At 39.1% G+C, this 19,944-nt stretch overlaps 1 protein-coding gene across 4 annotated transcripts in view; it reads right to left on the bottom strand.

Annotated features, from left to right (window-relative positions):
* The window catches only part of TTC28 (tetratricopeptide repeat domain 28), a 167,615-nt gene extending 147,723 nt beyond the window's left edge, over nucleotides 1-19,892 (bottom strand). The window contains exons 1-3 of one of the 4 annotated variants that reach the window (XM_080558986.1): nucleotides 19,669-19,742; nucleotides 17,891-17,951; nucleotides 13,113-13,391 (exon numbers count right to left, since the gene is read on the bottom strand). In XM_080558986.1, coding sequence (XP_080415112.1) covers nucleotides 13,113-13,340 — 228 coding nt within the window. In that variant the 5' untranslated portion in view covers nucleotides 13,341-13,391; nucleotides 17,891-17,951; nucleotides 19,669-19,742. Of the gene's footprint in view, nucleotides 1-13,112; nucleotides 13,392-13,893; nucleotides 16,975-17,890; nucleotides 17,952-19,454; nucleotides 19,560-19,668 lie in introns of those variants that run through there. The other 3 variants (XM_080558985.1, XM_080558988.1, XM_080558987.1) reach the window with 3 other exon arrangements.
* Nucleotides 19,893-19,944: the final 52 nt, after the last annotated feature.

Below are 19,944 nucleotides of genomic sequence, written 5' to 3'. Positions count from 1 at the left end.
GAAATCAAGGATGTCAGAAATCCTTTTTACAGTCACAGTTAAAAAGTTCTGCATTTCTACATTGCATGTTCAGATCTGTGAGGAAGAAAAAGCACTGTGCCATTCCTACACTGCAGTATAACTAGTTCTAGCATTCAATTGACACCGGGAGGATAAATGTGCAGTAAAATGCTACTACCTCCCAAAAGAGGACTTTACATTTACAGCATTTAGAACGAGTAGAAAAATTGCAACTCAATTCCTTAAAAATACAATTTCAAGTTATTTTCTTCCATATAAAAACCGGTTCCAGAAAATGCAGAGGAATAATGAAAGCCTACAGTAAATGCTCAGAGATTGTGTTGATTTATAGTATTCTGAGACTCAATTAACATTTTCAAACTCTAATCCAGTCACTTAGAACTTAAAACAGGAACAGCTTTTCCTGTATGTTCTTCTCAGAAAGACAACTGTTACAAGATACACGGGGAACATTTATTTAATTATTAGATTTATATAATAATTATGAGGAGTGTTAGTTTTTTTCCCTACTATGTTACATTACTGCTACTCTGTATTAAGAATTTTGGGGAAGGAACACCTAAACAGCATATCTGCACTGCAGCTTTCCCCTAGCAATATCATAACCTTCACTTTTGGTGCAGAGAAGTTAACACAATTGCACTGGAATTATTCCATTAAGAAGAATGTAACTCCATAAAGTTGCCAAAATACTACATGATACTAATTATTTAGATATCTAATTAGGATAAAAAACTTCATACAGAAAAGGATGATCCAGTGACTAGAATCTGTGTTAAATTTAATATTTCATAGACTCAACTGACCTTTGAAAAATTGCTTGAGGTGTGTCCAGATGTTCTAGGTATAGAACCAAGAACAATACGGACACATCCATGTGATTTAATGTTCAAGACCAGGTATTTTAGCTTGGTTTACATGACCACGGTCATGCAGCTGTGCTGTTTTCAGATCCACACTAGCAAGACCATGTTATGTGGATGCAAAAACATGGCTTGGCACTAGCACAAGCAGCACTAAACAGCAGAACAAATACACTCTTCCTCTCTCTATGCCCAACAGGTAACATGAGAACAGAATTACCCCCACCTACTTTACAGACAGTAAGAATGTTATTTGAAATGCACGGAAAAAATTATGAGCACATCCTACTATAAAGGGTACACACATTTGCCATTCTGTTCAAGAGTATCATCAGAAAACAACACTAAGAACAGGGGGAATGGTAGTGGAGAAAGTTGAGACAACTGCAGCTCCTTAATCACACTAGAAAACATACTCTATAAATTCGGACAACCACCCCAACGAGGACATGAAATAAGAAAATGTAAGTAAAAGTGTCTTAATGTACGTAAATAGACAAAGAAACAGAAAATTCTTCCACCACTGCATTAGTGATGCTCACTTTGGTACCTGGTCCACCTTGAGTCCACCAGCAAAAAAAAAAAGGATTACTCAAAAAGGAGAAAAGAAGAGGGATGTGAAGAAGGCACAATACGCAGCAATAACAATAAAAACAGCAAAAAGCAACTAACAAGTAAATCTACATAGAATGAGTACACAAGATAAGAACTTATCTGGAGTGTTGTGACCAGTTCTGGGCTCCCCAGCACAAGAAAGAAAGAGTCAGACTAGACCAAGTCCAGCAAAAAGGCCACAAAGATGACTAAGGGACTGGCATATCAGTCATATGAGCAGAGGCTGGCACCTCCAGTTGTTTTATCTGGAGAAAGTGCAAAGGTGCAGTGGAGGAGCACATCTTACGAATGCGTGTGAACACCTGATAGGGGGACAATAGAAAAAGATGGAACCAGGCTCTTCTCAGCGGTATCCAGTGAATGGACCGGAGACAATGGATACAAACTGCTACACCAGAAATTCTATTTAAATACAACAAAACTGTTTTTTTTTTTTTTGTGAAGGTGGTCAAACACTGGAACAAGTTGCCCAGACTGGTTGTGGAGTCTCCAACCCTTGGAAATATTCAAAACCCAACTGGACAATTGTCCTGGACAACTTCCTCTAGCCAGACCTGCTTTCAGCAGCGGGGGCTGGACTAGACGATGTCCAGAGGTCCTTTCAGCTTCAACTGTGCTGTGATTCTGTGAGATGGTAAGATGGAAACAAACGCACAAATCTCAGGATAACAGGATAACAGAATCACAGAATCACAGAATCGTCTAGGTTGGAAGAGACCTCCAAGATCATCTAGTCCAACCTCTGACATAACATATTATTATGTGTCTAACATAACACATCAAGTTCTAGCAAAGCCAAAAAAATCTGTTAAACAGTTTTGTGCCTGAAAAAATGGAATGCATCTTTCTGCAAATTAAAAACAGATTGTAAGCAGGAGGACAGGACTGGAAAGTTCCTTGCTCATCAAATTAAAAACAAGAGGCCTATTCATGAAAAATGTTACATGGTCAAGTCACATTCTTTGCTTAAAAATTTTACACACAACCGAGGGTGGGCATTTTACTTGCAATTCTTTGAGAAAATTTTAGGTGGTTACAGATTGCTACAGCATGTGGGTAAATTTCTGAAGATATGCAAGCAGTCAGAATTACAAGAGGATGAGCAAATGTCCCTTTTCTTTTTAAATGGGCTGGTCACATGATTAACAGCTGGAGTGAGTTAAGAAAATACCAGTGCAAGCTATTTTGCTGAATTCCCTTACAGTTACATGACAATATCTAAAACCCTTCTGCATTTCAAATACCCAAAGGCCTCACGGTTCAAAATCCCCTCTTCTTTCTGTTCTGCCTTTCAAATTTCTTCTCCATCCGCACATACAAAGCCACAGTTTTAAATGAAGCAGAGGAGGTAGCCAAAGATCAGTAAGAGAAACTTGTGCCTGATGAAAAGCGGGAGTCATTACTTTTAGATTACATACACATAGTGCATTCCTTTTGCGTCAGTTAAATTCTTCAGAGTATTTACCTTTTCTCTAACGGGTATCGTAGCTGAAAAACAGTTTGACGTGAAAAATGCCACTGTTTTGAGAAACAAAGTTTTGACCCATTCCGCAGCTTAAACAGTTGCACATAATCACAGACCATTGCTGAGACCTGTCTTTCGAAAATGTTAGCTAAGTTGGCCCTCTCTCATTCAGCAACCTGTTATGCTCTTCATGGGACACTGATACTCAAACACCAGTATCCGGGGCTTCAAACAGGATGGTGTTACTAAGTTGTTCAGTCAACATCCTTCTACTCACACAAAACTCAGAAATAAAATCAAGATAACCCTGAGAGTGCTTAAAATCTCCTTCTGTTCTTCTTAATTAGGTATAAAGACATACACAAATTTATTCTTATTCTGCCACATGTTTGTCACTTTTTCCTGTAGTCTGAGAACTGGAATGATGTAAAAGTTCACTTATTTTCAATAAAGGCAGCTTTTTTTTTTTTCCTGTTAGGCCCTTGGAATACTAGAGGAAAAAAAACATTGCAGCACTGTGTCGTACTACTTCCTTTGCTGACACCTCGACACAGATTGCCTTAATCAAATGCCCATACATGCCTCTAAGGCTGTGATTTCCCATTACAGATTTTCTTTTTAATCTCTCCTTCCCCAGTTCATCACATGGAGAAAGCAGTTAGAAAATTCCACAATACTTAGACAAAGCTACAATAACATTTACTATTAAGCTCTGTGCACACTATAGGTTTTTGTTTGTTTGGGAATTTTGTTTGTTTGTTTTTAAAAGTTATTTTATAGAATGATTCTTTTGGTATGAACGTAATCTAGGCTGTGTGCCTTTGGTGGCTTGCAAAATGCATACTAGACAAGTTCGTTTTCTTTGTTTGGAAAGTTTGGTTTAACGTTGCTATAAAAAAGCAAACAAAGTTAAATATGACAAATCTTAAAGGCAAAACTGTCCCTGGCAATTACTATGTGACTCAGACTGTGGAAACCAAGCACTGCCCAAGTACGCAATCAGGACATCTCTGTATTTACTGCTACAAAAACAGTCAGTCTGTAAACTTGCAGCAAATTCTTAAAAGACTATGCTTAAGTATACATCAGATACCATCTCAAAATGTGAACTGAAAATCATGATTCCAAAAAACAACGGTACACATACATCTCAGCACAACCATACGTGACCAGAATCAGGCGCAGCTTTGTCACTGACATGAGCAGAAGAGGGCATCCTCAAGCTGCAAGACTGCTGCACCCCCATAATAAGCAAAATTCATTTGGGTATGTGAGACAAGCTAACATCTCTAAACTTGACTCAAGGAAGTATTCAGTCTCAGCTTATACCTGTACATTTGTAAAAACAAACATTCCACCTATTCATCAAGAAGATCAAATTAACATTTTAGTTCAAAAGAATAAAAGACCTGTTTTGAAAAGCAAACGCAACCAACATGCACAACACCCAAAATCCTGGTCCTCAGAAACATGAGGGAGTATCTATACAACTACGACAAAATGCATTTAAGACACTGTATCTTAATATAACAGCGGAAGTGTTTACTCGCTACCTACCAAATATTTTATGTTTTCATCCTAACACAAATTGAAGCACACAATTAGGAGCTCAAGCAATGGATAAGACCAGTGCTGAATCAAGGCTAGTCACTACAAACTGCTTTCTGCAACTGACGATTCTGAGAATGACACAGGAACAAGAACTCTAAATTAACAAGAAGACCTAAATTAACCTGTTCCTTCCTCCCCTCAAAATTTTGCACTAACGAATAGCTAATATCCCCCAAAATGAAATCTTATTTCTCATCCATTTCCTCCTCTCTGAATTCCTTGCAATTTTGATACTCTCGTTTGTAAGTATCCAATACTTTTAAAGTATGGCTAAACTAATGGCATAATATCCTGCCATAATCAATTCCCACAGACCAAGAATAGATTATTTGAAACCAACATTTCTTTGCATCCATTTAAAATATGTCACCTTTCAATTTGTCCAGATGCCTCTTCATTGTTTTATCGTAAGAACGAGTTATCCTGTAAAATTTAGATACCTCCCTACAATGTCCTGGACAACCAGCTGTTGACCCTGCTTTGAGCAGGGGGAGCTGGACTAGATGATCTCCAGAGGCCCCTTCCAGCCTCAGCAATGCTGTGATTCTGTAATACTAGAAAGTTTTATTCTCCAAGACGTTGTCATTCCCCACCCCCCAAAGAAACCCTGAACTCAGAAAATGCTTTATAAAATCTCAGAGAATGTGGATATTGGAACGAGCCTCCCACGGAGGTTATTAAAAACAGCAGCTAGAGGACACAAGATTTCTGGGAGGAGGTAATGAAAAAAATCCTCCTTTTTTTTCTTTAATATGAAGACAAGCTAAACATAAATGTTGCTCTACCAAATAGTAAGTGTTGTATTTAATGTGTCTCTTTTATAAAATAAAGATTCAAGTAAAAATACTTGAGAAGTGCAACAGAAAATACTGCATCTTTCATTAAAGAGAGACCACATGTAACAAACACTACTTTACATAGCTGGGTCTATCAGAGTAAACCCAATGAACAGGTTAAGTACATACTATCTGGTGCACTTCGCATATTTCGACAGACACAGTCAAGCCCAGACAATTACATGTGACAAACATACTCAAACAACTGTTAGATCTGAAGCATTTTTGATGGCTGCAGACCCAGACATTTGGAGTCTAACTAAACTGAAGAATAGGATTTGGAAAACCTTATGTTCATTCAAAAGCTAGAACACAGACCTTTGCTGATAATTTGTCTTTTTGCCACACAGAATGTTGCCACTTTAAAAAACAGAAAGAAATTAATCATTCAAACTATTCTTCAAATATTTTGGAAAAAATATTTTAAGTGTTACCTCAGAATGCATTCCATGCATCTTTAACATACAGAACATACAAAGCAGCACTGTTATAAACAGCATACTTCCAAAGAGTCATGCTAGATCACTCAAGCCATGACTCATATTTTTATAAGTGCATTCAGTTTTCTATACTTCCGACAACTTCACTACCACAAAAGGTAATCAAAGGCCAACGTTTGAAAGCCATATTTAGCCAGGCTTCCCATTGTCCTCAGTTTAGCTTGTCTTACAACAAATAAGAGAACTCTAGAAAGATCTTCCAATGCCAGTTGCACAAAAGCCAGATAGGAGATATCTCCAAAACATTAGTCAATTCTGTTAAAAAAAAAAAAAAGCCAGTCATTAACCGACCGTGTGGCACAATAAATGTTGATACTTTGCAGGAGGGGTGGGAAGAGAAGGGGAAAAAGGGGGAAAGGTGAGAGAGTTTGGAAGATCATATGCGAACGTGCACATGTCAGGGCTTTCAGATGCAAGGCAGCGATAACAACAGCATGAGAACAAGGAAGCCCAGAGGCTGGAAAACAGCCACTACAGTGTGCGGAGCTGTGAAGGAAATGCAGGTCACGAGTGGAAGACGGAAGGTCCTCAGCGGTACAAAATGTTAAGGCATCAAAGGCACTGGGCAACAATTTCATCTCCAAATCTAACTGATCATTTCTTTTCTGAAGAGAAAAGCCTCAATATGGTACAACTAATAGCAAGTCTTCTTCCATGTTCCCCACATTATTCAGAAAGAGAATATTACTATCAAACAAACAGCATGACGCTACAGCAACTCAAAAGAGTCAAATAAGAGATGCAATGGGATCTACAAGCATGCTGCTTTCTGTAAGAAAAAAAAAAAAGGAACTCTCGTGACCAGAAGTGATGATCAAAGGCAGGGTATATTAACATACATTTAGGCATTCCTTAGGTTTTGGCTGGTCTGCCTCAGAAAGTAGAACCTCCACATATTATTCAGAACAGCCACCATTTCTGGTACCCCCTGCTGTCTACCCTCATTTCTTCACTCAGCATTTCTTTCCCTGGAGCAACTCACAGTTCTTCCTATACAATTTGCCCCGTTTTTCCAGCTCACCTATTAAAAAAAAAAAAAAGTGATACAAGCATTGATGGCATTTAGAGATTTGGAATTAGATTGTGGAATTAACATTTTTTTTGAAATGAAGCCCACCCAGCTAAACTAGGTCTACACGGATCCTGCAGGTTCAAGAAAGCAAAATATTTCTATTTATAATTGCATTATCTTTATATGAAAAATTGTTCAAAATGTAAACAGTTTTAAACAAGTATCTTGCAGAATGTAGACAAAATTATCTCAAAAACAAAAATTGTGTTGTACTTTTAATATGCTTGTTTGTCTATAGCATACGTTAGTAACAAACAGCCAAAATTCCAAGAAAAGTTTAGTTAGGGCAACTAAACTTATGCCACAAGTCTTAAGAGACTCTCCAAAGCTAACCCTACAACATGCAGTGGAACAGTTTTACTTGAGGGTTAGCAAAAAAGTACCTTATAGAATTGTTTTCATTTCCTTATTAGGAGTAGACATTTCAATACATACATATTAGCTATCGTAACACTGAGACCAGCTATTTTTCTATATCTGAAGCATGAATTACTATACATTTGCAACTACTAGTGAAATCTAAATTTTAACACAGAATTAGACCCAAATCTAAACCAGTTAAACCACAGTATATCTTTCATTAATTTGAGGATAAAAACATAATAAAACCTATATCCGTAACACCACCAAGAACCAAGCAGAGACTGTTCAGATGTCAGAGTAACAGAACATATCCCTCATTTTTCATTTACCATATCTAGGATTCTTTTCAGAGTTGTGCAGCTTGAGTAACTGAATAAAAATTCTCTAGAGCCAGAACAACAGCAAAACAAAGAAAACCATTTGGCATGATATCAAAAGAACAAAATGAGCCTAATCTGATTTGCCTGTGGGTATTCCCAAAATACTATTTAATTCCTGAAATATTCTGTTATCTTTTAATTTCTCAATGATATTTACACAACGTATTTTGAAAATAGTAGGACTTACAAGCCAATCCTCTCAGACAAACACTAAAAACATTAGTTTTATGTACCATTGAAATAAACAGTCACACAACATAAGACTTGTAGCAACTTATTCTGATCTGCTACAGATCAGAATATTTCTTACTTTAATCGCTTTCTCATTGTCCATATTTAGTTTAAACTTGCAAAAAAATAAGCAGATGTATTTGTATAAATATATTTGCTTATTAATAAACACTGAATGCTTTAAAGACCGATTTCAAGGCTGGGAAAGGCAAGCTGTGTTAAGATAAAGACTTTCAGGCACAGTTTTTCGTAATGTAGTCTTTTTTATTTTTTAAGTTCACAAGAAGATAATTGCATTGGAAGCATATATCTCTAAGAGCTTGTTCTGGGCATACAGTACACTAGTGTGCCCTAGTGGTGCAGAAAGAAGGTAAAGTTATGTCACTTTTCAGGAACATTGCTCAGATTTTGTAGTGTTCAAAACAAATGCTCACAGTTAGGATCTCACCAAAAATATTTTGGGAGAACTGGGGAGGGGGTGGGGAGCATCAAAACTTGAATTAACTCAGGACCTTGACTGGAAATAAAAGCTGTATGAAAATTCAAGGTGAAACAACTGTGTTTGAAAGCAAAAGCAAACACTTTCTTCCTTTCTGTTTTCCCATTTCACAGATTTATTTCACTGTGCTTTTTGTTTTGTTTGCCATCCTCTGAGGCATGGATCAGCTTAATGCATTGCCTTGATTACAGAACAAAGATATATATATTACAAATACATGCTAGATTCCAGTTGTGATATTCCCCATTAGAATTGTAGATGCTGCTAACAAAAATAACTGAGTAAGTAATTAACAAATTGCATACCCAAGATAAAGGATAATAAAGAAATGTACAACTAGTAACTTCAAGCTCAGAAAACTTAGATTCAAAAGCTATCCAGTTTTGAACTCCTTAAGTAAAAGGAGACTGGGTTCTGTATTTAAAACTCAGATTTTTCATGGAAATTATGAGTTATATCTGTTAAGCTCCCTCTTCTGGCTAATTAATAAAATTACTTAGGTTTTGGATGCATGTTTCAAATTTTCCCAACTACATTCTATCAAAAGGAACCAAACAGAATTTTAAAATAATTATAAAGCAGATATTGATGATGAAATATGCAACATAAGCATTCAACTTCAGACAGCGCCTTCCCGCTATCTCATACTGAGAAGCCTCAAACACACACACAAAATTCCATGTACTATGTAGGCACACCACCATAAACTATTTGACTAACAATCACCTAGATCCATAACAACTTTATAAGCACCATTGCATATTTTCTGTTTTTGGAAGTACAATACAACCAGAAAATTTCTGTGCTCGAAAAATATCTGATTAGTTAATTAGCCCTCAAAGTACACTTTTTCCTTTTTTTTTTTTTTAATCTGAAAGAATTGTGTAATAAAAATACAAGTACGCGTTTTAGAAAACCTAGCCGTTTAAACGAGGAAAACCTACCACCCAAACCTAACTTCCTCCTTACCAGGATCTCCCGTCTCTGCTGTGACTTCCAAAGCACTTCTGTTGGATAAGCACTGCTCCCAATAACCAGAAACAGTTGGGGAAGCACATTAACGCTACCTGGCATTCCTACTGATACCACTGGAACACGGATGACTGGTATTTCACAAAGTAGTCTCAGAGGAGAGCAACTGTACGGTGGCGGGAAGGAAGGCACCCTATTTATTTGCCAGTAAAACAGGAGGGAGGGACACAAAACACCACCACCACCACCCCTCAGCAGTCAGGACTGTCTACCTGCCTCTGCCTCATCGCACAGAAAGTTGTTTTCCAGTTCAGGCAGAAAGCTCATTTATATTTGTGTCCTTCAACAAAATAATAATTAAAAAAAAAAAGAAACGATGACTCCTCTGTGCTTTTTCCGTAAAAGAAGAGTTACCCAAGAGCTCCAGCTACTGCGAACACCAAAACTCCTCCTACTGTACCAGCAATTTTCAGTCTCCTTTTCACAGAAATGCTCCCCCCCAGAAAACGCCCTCCGTAAAATACAGCTCATTCTAGAGAGATGCAGAGTTCATCACCATCTACAAACAGACAAATAGTCATCTCATACCGGTAATGACGGTTAATCAGTTTTTATCTTTTGCACTGACCTACGTTAATAACACTCAGGCAGTTGATGCAGATGCGCTTAAAGCAGACAGAATCACCCTTTCTCAGGTAATAGCTCCAAAAATTAACATAGCTTAGCTAAGAGGTGTGGTTTTCAGCATTAGTAGGCATGTGCTTTCGAGAAGAAGTTCAACTTATCTTTCTAGATACTGACCCTTTTCTGTGCTCTTGCTGATAATTTACAGAAACTAAACTACAACAAATTAATTCTAAACAGGAAAAAAATCACCAACAGATTTCAGTATTTCAGTTCTATTCATCGTAACTAGTATTTTAACTTACACGTCTATTTAGTTAAACTGTTAAATAATTGCAAATGCAGTGATAGAGTACTAAATTTAGTTCTGTCACCAATATGAACCTTAAGTCTATTCATCTAGCTTTTTATCACTGAACCGGTTTTCACTGTCATATCCGTACAATTATACCCTTTAACAAAGCATACTGGTGAAAAATATCCTAGCTTCTCAAAGAATAAAAGGTAAACTTTCCAATGACATTGAGAATAAAAGCCATACCAAAAAAAAAATCCTTAAAAAAATATAAAGTCCCAGTTCTATCCCAAGATAGATACTTTAATAACTTTGACTCCCAATATGCCCTTCCCAGTCATAGACTATTTGAAACAAAGAAAACAAATTATTTATTTAAAAAATTGTTTTTTTCACTTGAGCACTTAAATAACTCGGAGAATTGGGAAGAAAAATGCACACTGACAAAGAACATGAAAGGGCATGTGAAGAGAAATAAATAGGAAATTGTCCTTCACACAGGACAAAAAGCCTGCAAAAGCTACGTTGACTTTTTTAATCTTTCATTGATAGTAATTTTCCAAGGATACAAACATTTTGTATCATGGAGCAAGATATCCTTTACATACTGATCCAATAAATCAAGAACAGATATTATAACAAACACATTTAAGTCTTCCATTGCTTTTTCCACCAAAAAGGCTCAAATAACTTCCTGTAAAAGTATCTCCTCATCTTTTCATGCAAAAAAGAATAAACAAAGAAATAGAGTTTGTTCAAGGTCAGGTGGATGCTTAATAGCAAAAATAGAATCAAAATAGTTACTATTTCATGTTTTTAAATCGATAAGTTCTAATAATATTCAATAAGTTTTAATTCAATAATTTTTTCTGGTCTTCTCTGAAACAAGAGCCTCACTTATGTTAAGAAATGGTTTTGTTTTGGTTTGTTTTTTACTGTTCCATCTTAGTGATTGATCTATACATATTCTATTATTTCTGTATTTGATAGACTGATAATAATGTCTTCATTTAGCACAGCCAGACTTTAGCTAGTAAATCTTCTATTCCATCTTATTTTCTGTTTTGATCCACAAATCTATTCCAATGATTCATTTCAAAGGTTTTGTTGTACAACTGTCTGCGACTTGTATTTTGAAAATATTCTTTTATGAAGTCTTTTCATAACTTTTCATCTAAATGAGCTCTATAGCAAATCGTTACCAGACTTCTTAAAAATAGGATACAAAACTATACAAATATACCACTGTTTTTATACTCTAACTCCTTGTATTCAGACAACTGACCTGGAAATCCAGAGACTGAAAAAAATAATGCAATTTTCTTTTTTTAACAGTCCTTCACATAAACTATGTAAAATCTTTTATGATATTCTGTAACATAAGACAGAAGTTAATGATATTTAAAAAATAAAAAAGGAAAAAAAGAAGCTTACAAGGTTGTAAGTCATCACCCTACCAAAGCAGGAGTTTCTTGCTTATGTGAACTGATACAAACTGTAAATTGCAGAGGCTCAGTACAAACAACAGAGAGAACGTACTAAAACTCTTGGAGAAAGATTAAGTAGTGGTATGGAAGAGAAAAGAAATAAAAGTACAATGGTTAAACATGAAAATCAAATGTGAAAAATAAAAGTGCTGCAATGCAAGATGGCAACCCCACAAAACAGAATCAACAAAAGGGAAGGCCTTTCCCTGGTCCATGGTCTTCCTTTTGTGATTATGAGTGGGAGAGCTTTAGAAAACACTTTTAATAACATTTTATTTAAGCAGTTTTTTGGTCTTAAAACAAACAAACAAACTAACAAAAAAAACTTAAGAGTGTAAAATTACAGTTTCCTGTTTCAATATATTCTAAAGTTAAGATAACAACTTTTGACCAAAAGATGGGGAGGGGACAGGGAGGCATGATTTTTTCTAGAAGCTAATAAACAACTGAAAAAAAAGAATACAGGACTTCCGGTGATCTGCTTACATTTAAAAGGCAACATAACTTCAATAGTTTGGACTCAGCTGATGGAGAACATTATGCTTGCTACCTGACATAATTTCTGAGGAGAGGAACCTGGGTGATAAATCTGGTCTTAAACTGCATCTGTAGCTAAAGTGACTAGTAAGACTGTGTGAGAGATTGATGGGAGAAATGGAATCTGGAGTACATTCTACTAAAATTGATTGGCATCTAAAGGGATGGCTCTGGACTAGCCAACAGTGAGTCAGAATTACTGAAGCTATCAACAGCAGCTAGTGGGAAGCAGTCTCAGAGGAAACAGGCAACCAACACCACCTACTCTACAAAATGTTTCCTTGCATAATCAGATCTTATTAAGAATGCTGAGGTATGCATTTCTTAAAACGTTTATCCACAATATACACACAAACTCTTTGAACGCTATTTTGAAAGGCTTTATTGCTCCATTATTAATAAGAATCTCCATGCTACACCTCAAGAAACTTCACAAGAAAAATGTTCCTGGATGCTACTCAAAGCCGACTACTTTTAAAAGAGATGTCTGGTCTTCACAACCAAAAATCGATGCTAGTTTAAAGTAGTAAGACAGAATCATACCCCAAACACAGAGAACAGTTTAATAGCCAGCAGGAAATTCAAGTTAAACAACTTTCAAACACAAATGATTATTATTAGCAGCTTTTAGCAAAAGCAGCCATTAATATAGAAGTATTTGCAGTTGTCTACATTACATCAGTAATATGAACATATTCCTGGTGGAGTTGTCATTTCCCCAGAAAAGTAATACTTTCTTACCTTTGGCCATTTGGGATTCAGAAGTCGTGCTTTGATTGCATCATCCAGGGCCTTGTCATACTGTTGGATTTTCATGTAGGCTGCTGAGCGGTTACTGTAGAGAATGCAGTTCTGAGGATCAACTCCCAAAGCCTCATTGTACAACACAATAGCTGTATGAAAATCACCATCATGGCAAGCCTGGTTGCTCTGTCGAACTTTCTCAACAAATTCAGCTTTGCTCAACATGGGGCTGTCAGGACTTCTTCTTCCAAAAGATTTTGATCCAAAGAAAGAAATCTGTGGAGGAAGAGGGGAATTACATGTAAATGGTAAGAAATGCTACTCAAAAAAAAGAGAAAAAAATAGTGTTCCATAGACACTATAGAAGAAATTAAAGCCATCACTATTAATGCAGAATAAATTCTGAATTCAGAATCACTTTTTTTTTAATTGTTCATTATTTGACTTGTTTTGGTACAGAAGCAGCAAGAAAGAGCCTTAGAAATCATATTATTCCATATGAAGGATATCTTCCAGAAGGCATATAACCTTTTTCAGGCATAATACTAGTTGTCTATTTTAGTATTCTGCACTCCACAAGCTTTTGCTCCTCAGCCATACAATTTGATTCTACAACACCAAGCATAATCCCAAGGTAAAAATGTTTATTGGAAAACATGGCAGGTATGAATGAGAAGATGATGGTAGTATATCCATCCAATACACAGATCACGGAGAAGCACGTGCATGCACAGACAACAGAAGAATGTATAAATTGCTTACAAACCAAAGAACTTACACTGGCACATGTGCTCACAAACCTCTACATCCAGCCAACTGCAAGCTGCAAATTGTTCCTAAGTGGGAAGAGAAGGATGAGTCTGTGGAACTGGGTATACTTGCAGAGATTAGCAGGGCATACAGTTTATGTTAGCAACAGAAGAGACATCACTGCAGAGCCCCCTTCCAGAATTCTCAAAATCAGTCAGGCAAAACAAAATAATTAAGAAAAAACGTTTTAAGTCTTTTAATTAAAAAACTCTAAAAGATGTAAAATGAGCTGCAGAAAGTCCTAGTTCCATTGATTTTGGTATACCCTTTCTCCTTGTCTAATTTTCAACATTCTTTAGTTTCCTCAACCAGTCATTAGCAGTCAATAACTGTTTCTGTCATGTATTCCCTATTGTCTCTCAAAGAGCCTCAGAAATTCATCAAGAATACCACTGTAAAACTCTGGTTAAAAGACAGTTATGAATGACACTAATTGTACTTGGCGACAGGTAACATGTATATATGGAAACACAAAACTTGGAAGTAGTCATTAAAGGATCAGACTACAGATTTCAACTATAGTTGAAATAGGTATTATCCATTTTTAGTTCTGCAGGCAGAAAAAGGTTAAGAATATCACATATTGTTACCACAACACAACAATTGCCAGGCTTAAATACATTACCAGAGTAAGCTGAGTCACATTTTCGGGTGGAAAGGGAAGCAAGCTGCAAATTGACTTCCTGTCTCACGTATCAATAAAGGTCTACAGGCTTTTTTTTTTTTCCTCCTCAAGTCAAACAACAACAACCAAAAAAGCAATCGATTAGAAACTACTGATCTCCTCTTTTCCTTATTATTCCTTTTCCTTCCTACTCATTTTTTTTTTTCTGACAGGTGTTTGTCCAAACTGTTTCTAAACTTCTCTACTCAAGCTGACTCCTTGTTTTCCTCGGGAAATCTCATTTCAACTGCTTCATGTTTTTCATCTTGAAACTATTTTTTCTAATATCCACCCCAAATCTCCTTTGCATTTCTTGTCCTGTCTAAATTGAAGCTAACCAAAAACTATAAAAATCAAATTTCTGCACCCTCAAAAATTAATTCAATATGCCGTATACCTTTAAAAAGCACTGGTCTACTGATCTGCTACTTCAATCAACTTTAGAAACAGCAGCTCATATATTCTCAATTACTAGCAGGTAGGTTGCCCTACTTTGAGCAACAGCCCAAACAATCGGGGGGAACATGTCGCTTCATGACAAGCAGGGTGATCACTCACACATTTGTAAGTGTGTTTGTGACCACAAACTTCATCATATGGTCAGTTTGACTTTTCCTGAGAAGCTGCAAAAACAGAATATGAAGATCTAGCAACTATTACACATGAGCAGATGTTCAAGCCCAAACATTAGGAAACCCTGAGAAAGCTAATTAGTTCCCAGAAAGCCACAGATGGCAGGGCATATCAGAGAGAAATGGAGCCGGGAAGTACCCCAGTGCCAGGAATGGCTCAGGTAACAGCCCAGAGACCCCGTGATTTACACAGAGAGTTGATTCACTGCAGAAAAAGAAATTTCAAAGCCTCAGTCAGTTACACGCAGGGTTTATTAGGAGGCATTTTCCCCAGTGTACCACTGGTCAGACACATACAGGGAAAAGGGCATGTTTTACCTTACTCTGAAGAATTAACAACCAATGTAGACAACTTATCTAAACTCTAAAATGGTATCCTGCTGCCTCTTCCATAGGTGTCTGCTCGTGCTTCCTGACCATAGATATATCAGTCATCAGACCAGGATTGGAAAGGAAACGTATACAAAGTTATATTGGCAAGGATGTTAGAGAGAGAAAAGACGGGAATATGCAGAGCATGGATGCCACTCACAAATTTCTGGGCAAATTTGCCTAATGAATTCAAGACATTGGCAATTTCATTTTCTGACTGTGGCACACAACTTTCTGGGCTTCTCAGAGATCTAATTCAAACTGTTTGTGCAGCACGCATGTTTGCTACTGAAACTGCACGCTAATTAAACAAAATAGTAGCCAAATGTTAAAACTATCTGCCCAGAACACAGATCAATCTTCAGTATATTCCGGGAAATTATCAGAAGATGACACACGGTGTCAGTAAATGCAAAGTGATGGAAGAAAAAATCCTTAGCTGTTATTGCAATAACTGGCCCTAAATTTACCCTTGTCCCTCACAAAAGACTCTCTAGACACCTCGGAAAAATTCTCCAGGAAACAAAGTCTCAGTAGTCATGACCAGTCCAAGACAGCAGTAAAAGAGAGAAGAAAGAGGAAACAATTGTGACATTCTAAAAATCCGTGGAAAGAAGTGCATTTTAAATCCCATTTGCAGTTTTGTTCCCACCACCACGAGATAAGAACATACAGGTACATAAGCAGAAAAAGTAGGAGATGGGTAACAGATAACCAGATGTGGATCAATCTCCAAATACAGAGAGTCTAAGACTACGAAACTTAAAAAAAGAATTGAAAGAAGCAAGTCATAGGTCTATAAAATGAAGAAAAGCATAGCAAAGGTAAAGGGAACAATTATCCACTATTCCTTACAGGAACAGAGAGGCGTCAAACAGGCAGAAGATAAAAGAAAAACAAGTAAAACTTACACATGTGGTATAGTTAAAATACGGAATCATCCCAGGTGTTACAAAGAACAATACTGATAATAAACTCAAAAAAAAGTAATTAAGAACATGAAAGAAATTCATAGAAAGCTACTGAACACCAGATTACATACGTATCTTGAATGCTCAGTAAGTTTAGATAATTTGTTACTAATGATAAGCCTGATAAGGATTGCTATATTTGATTTTGTTCTTATGGTACATCGTCATGAAATTTGAAAAGTTAGCTTTTCTCATGTAAATCACCAGTTACCCTCACTCTACAAACTTTTCCATTAAGCATATTTAAGGAACTAAAATATCGCTTATTAAATTTAATACAAATATTTTAACTCAGAAAATGCCAGAAGGAAAAAAAATATTCTAGCAATATAAGATGTAGATATTATTAAGTTTTGTATATTCAGAATACTTCCACTATAAAAGCAGCTGGAACACTGCATATACTTACTGAAACTTCAGCACAATAATGTGAAACATACAGGACATAGGCAACATCTGCTTTGCACAGTCCATTTATGCAGTTTGCACAACAGACAAACCGAGTAGGGAATACTTAGGGTTCTAGCTTCACTGGTTTCAGAGTCAACCTTCAGAAGTAAATCAATGAATGCAAATTCACGTTTGTGTCTGAGCATGCTGAAAGCCTAAAACAAACTCAGAAGTACAAATTTTACAGGTCCCTACTAACCTCATTAGAGATTCATCCTATAGATAAGGGACAGAGTCCCTTCAGCATCTACATAAAGTATGTTACTGTCAATCTTTTAGAAGGAAGAGCGTGAAAGTGTAGAAATTCTTAAAGAATAGGAGAAACAGAGTGAAGACAGTACAGAGAAAATGGATAGTAACAAAAACTAAGACAAAGAAGAAAGAGAAATTAAAGCAGAAAGGAGCTCATTTTCTCAATAAGAGATAGTGAATATGACACTGACACATAGAAAAGTAATGAAAGTTGACCTCCTAAGGTCAAAGGAGCGCTTGCACCTATGGCTATCCAAATGATCTATCATTAACGTAAGAGAAAGATTGAATACAAGCTAAAGGGAGCATAACACCTTGAATTGTGAATAATAACTAAATTGTAAATTTCATTATCAGTGAGGAGTCTGAACTGTCAGCTAGCCACAGGCAGACAGACACACTAACGACGAATAGATAAATCAACAATAAGCAAAAGCCAGGTCTGAACAGGAAAGACACTTCAGGAGGAGCTGGTATAGAAGCAAGTGTACACCCTCTCAGGATTTTGTCATCTGCAACAAGTCATTCAACTGCTGTAGCATGACTGCTTTCTTCTCTGAGTAGACGCAAGCCGCTTACCAGTACACATTTGTAAGCACAACGTCAATAAAAACGCTCACTCACCTACGGGCAGGCAGGCACTTCACCTTCAGTCTCTTGCTACAGCATTCCTATCGCCAGTGACCTGCCCGGTAGGAATGGAAGTAACTGGCATTCAGGCAAAGGCATTTTCAACTTCGGGCAAGAGGGTGATAACATGGCAAAATACAGTGAAGAAGCCAGGAAACATGGCTCAATCAGTATTTAGCAGAAATACACATGCAGACTGATACTATTGCAGCAGTGGATTTCACCTCTAGAAAACTGAGGTTTAGATAGTACAACGGATCAGTAATAACAATCATTAATTGTGCTGTCACTAATAATAATCAGTAGTCATACACACTAGTATGACCTGGCACTTCGAAAAACACATACCTGTGTTTTTCTATCACACCAAAAATATAAGAAAGTGAAGATTTCTAAACCTACTGCTTAAAAAAAATAATAAAAAAACCACAATATTTAAGCCAAATCCATCTATCCATTTATCAAAAAACTCTTTTCAAAGAACCTATAAAGGATTTTTGTTAGCACCTGAGGAGCTCTTGTTCAGCGTCAGAAGAAAGCACAAAAGGGATGACATTGCCTAAGACTGTGCAGTACCTCTAGGAGAAATAAAGGGACATCCAAGGATAAACATGAACTTTCCTAAGAAAGAAGGACAAAAAGCTATAGAAACCCAGACGCTTCAACTCTTGGCTTAGTAGAGACGACCAAGGATGCTCCTATGGCTGCAACATCAAACTACGGGAGCACAGGCTGCAGGCAGGGCCATTTTAACCTTAATCCCCCATCAGTATTCCACTGAACAAACAGAACGGCATCCAAGATGCACCTCCTGATTCCAAATGCTGTCCGTAGCAAGGCCCCTACAATCACGTCTCTGACCATTTTTTCACTACCTGGCACGTCTAGTCGAGGTACAGTCGCTTGACAACGTCTGTATCAGGAGTTCCGTCAGGGTGATAAGCTCTGCTGTGCTACAAATACGCATCTGATGCACTTGGCAAAAAAGTTTCACAGTTTTAAAAATAAGCTTAGTTTTCGCTTTTTCAAGAGACTACTGAGAATGTAATGTTGACGTCGATGCCCGTGCCCTCTTCCACACGGAGACGCACGCTCCAGCCGACCACTCGCTAGCACGCGGATGTGGGCGCAGCGGTCCGCCCGCGGGGAAAGCCCGGGCACTTCGCCGCCGTTACCCACGCACCGCACCGGCGATCTCAGCGCCCCTCGCCCGCCGCCCGCCGCTGCCGGCACCGCAGCCGGACGGGCGCCCGCTGAGCCCCCCCCGGCCCGCGGGGCCGCTCCGTGCCGGCGGCGGGGCTGGGGGGCGGCGCGGGCCCTGCCGGCCGAGACGGGGGGCTCGGAGCCGGGAGGCGCCGCTCTCGGCTCCGCAGAAAGTCCGGGGCGAAACGCGGCGGGCGCTCGACGAGGCGACCGCGGCCATACCCGAGGCCTCACGGCTCCAGAGCCCCTCCGCCCCCACCCCGGGCACCCGCCGGCCGCCGCCGCTTTCCCCTCGGCACGTCCGCCCGGCCGGGGGAAGCCGCCCCGCCCGCCGCCGCCCTGCCCCGCTCCTCACCTCGCCGCCGGCCCCGCGGGCGCGGCGCAGCTGGCGGCAAACGCCGGGGCCGAGGCTGCTCCCGCCCGCGCCCCGCAACTTCCCTGCGACGCCCGCAGGCACGGACCGCGCCCGGCCCGCCCTCCGCGCCGCCAGGCGGCCGAGGAGGCGGGAGGGAGACGGCCGGCCGGGCCCAGGGGCCGCTCCCGCTCCCGCCGGCCCGGCTTCAACTCACCCGCAGAGGCTCCGCGTCCCGCTCCCGCCGCCGCCGAGCCCGGCCCCCCGCTCCGGCCCCCGGCGGGGCGGACGGCGGCGCCTGTTGCTCCATCGCGCTCCGGCTCCTCCTCCGCCTCCTTTGGGGGCCGCCGCCGCCCCCCGCCGGGCCGATCCCGCCCCAGCCACCCGGCCCGCGGCGCCACGTTCCGGGCCCCGACTCTGAGGGGAACCGCACTGGCCCCGGCCCCGGCCCCGGCCCCGGCCCCGCCCCCGGGGCTGGGCTCCGGCCGGACCC

Source organism: Anser brachyrhynchus (assembly GCF_964034855.1).
Source record: "Anser brachyrhynchus genome assembly, chromosome: 17".
NCBI classification, from domain to species: domain Eukaryota; kingdom Metazoa; phylum Chordata; class Aves; order Anseriformes; family Anatidae; genus Anser; species Anser brachyrhynchus.
This window is presented reverse-complemented; position numbering and strand designations above follow the sequence as displayed.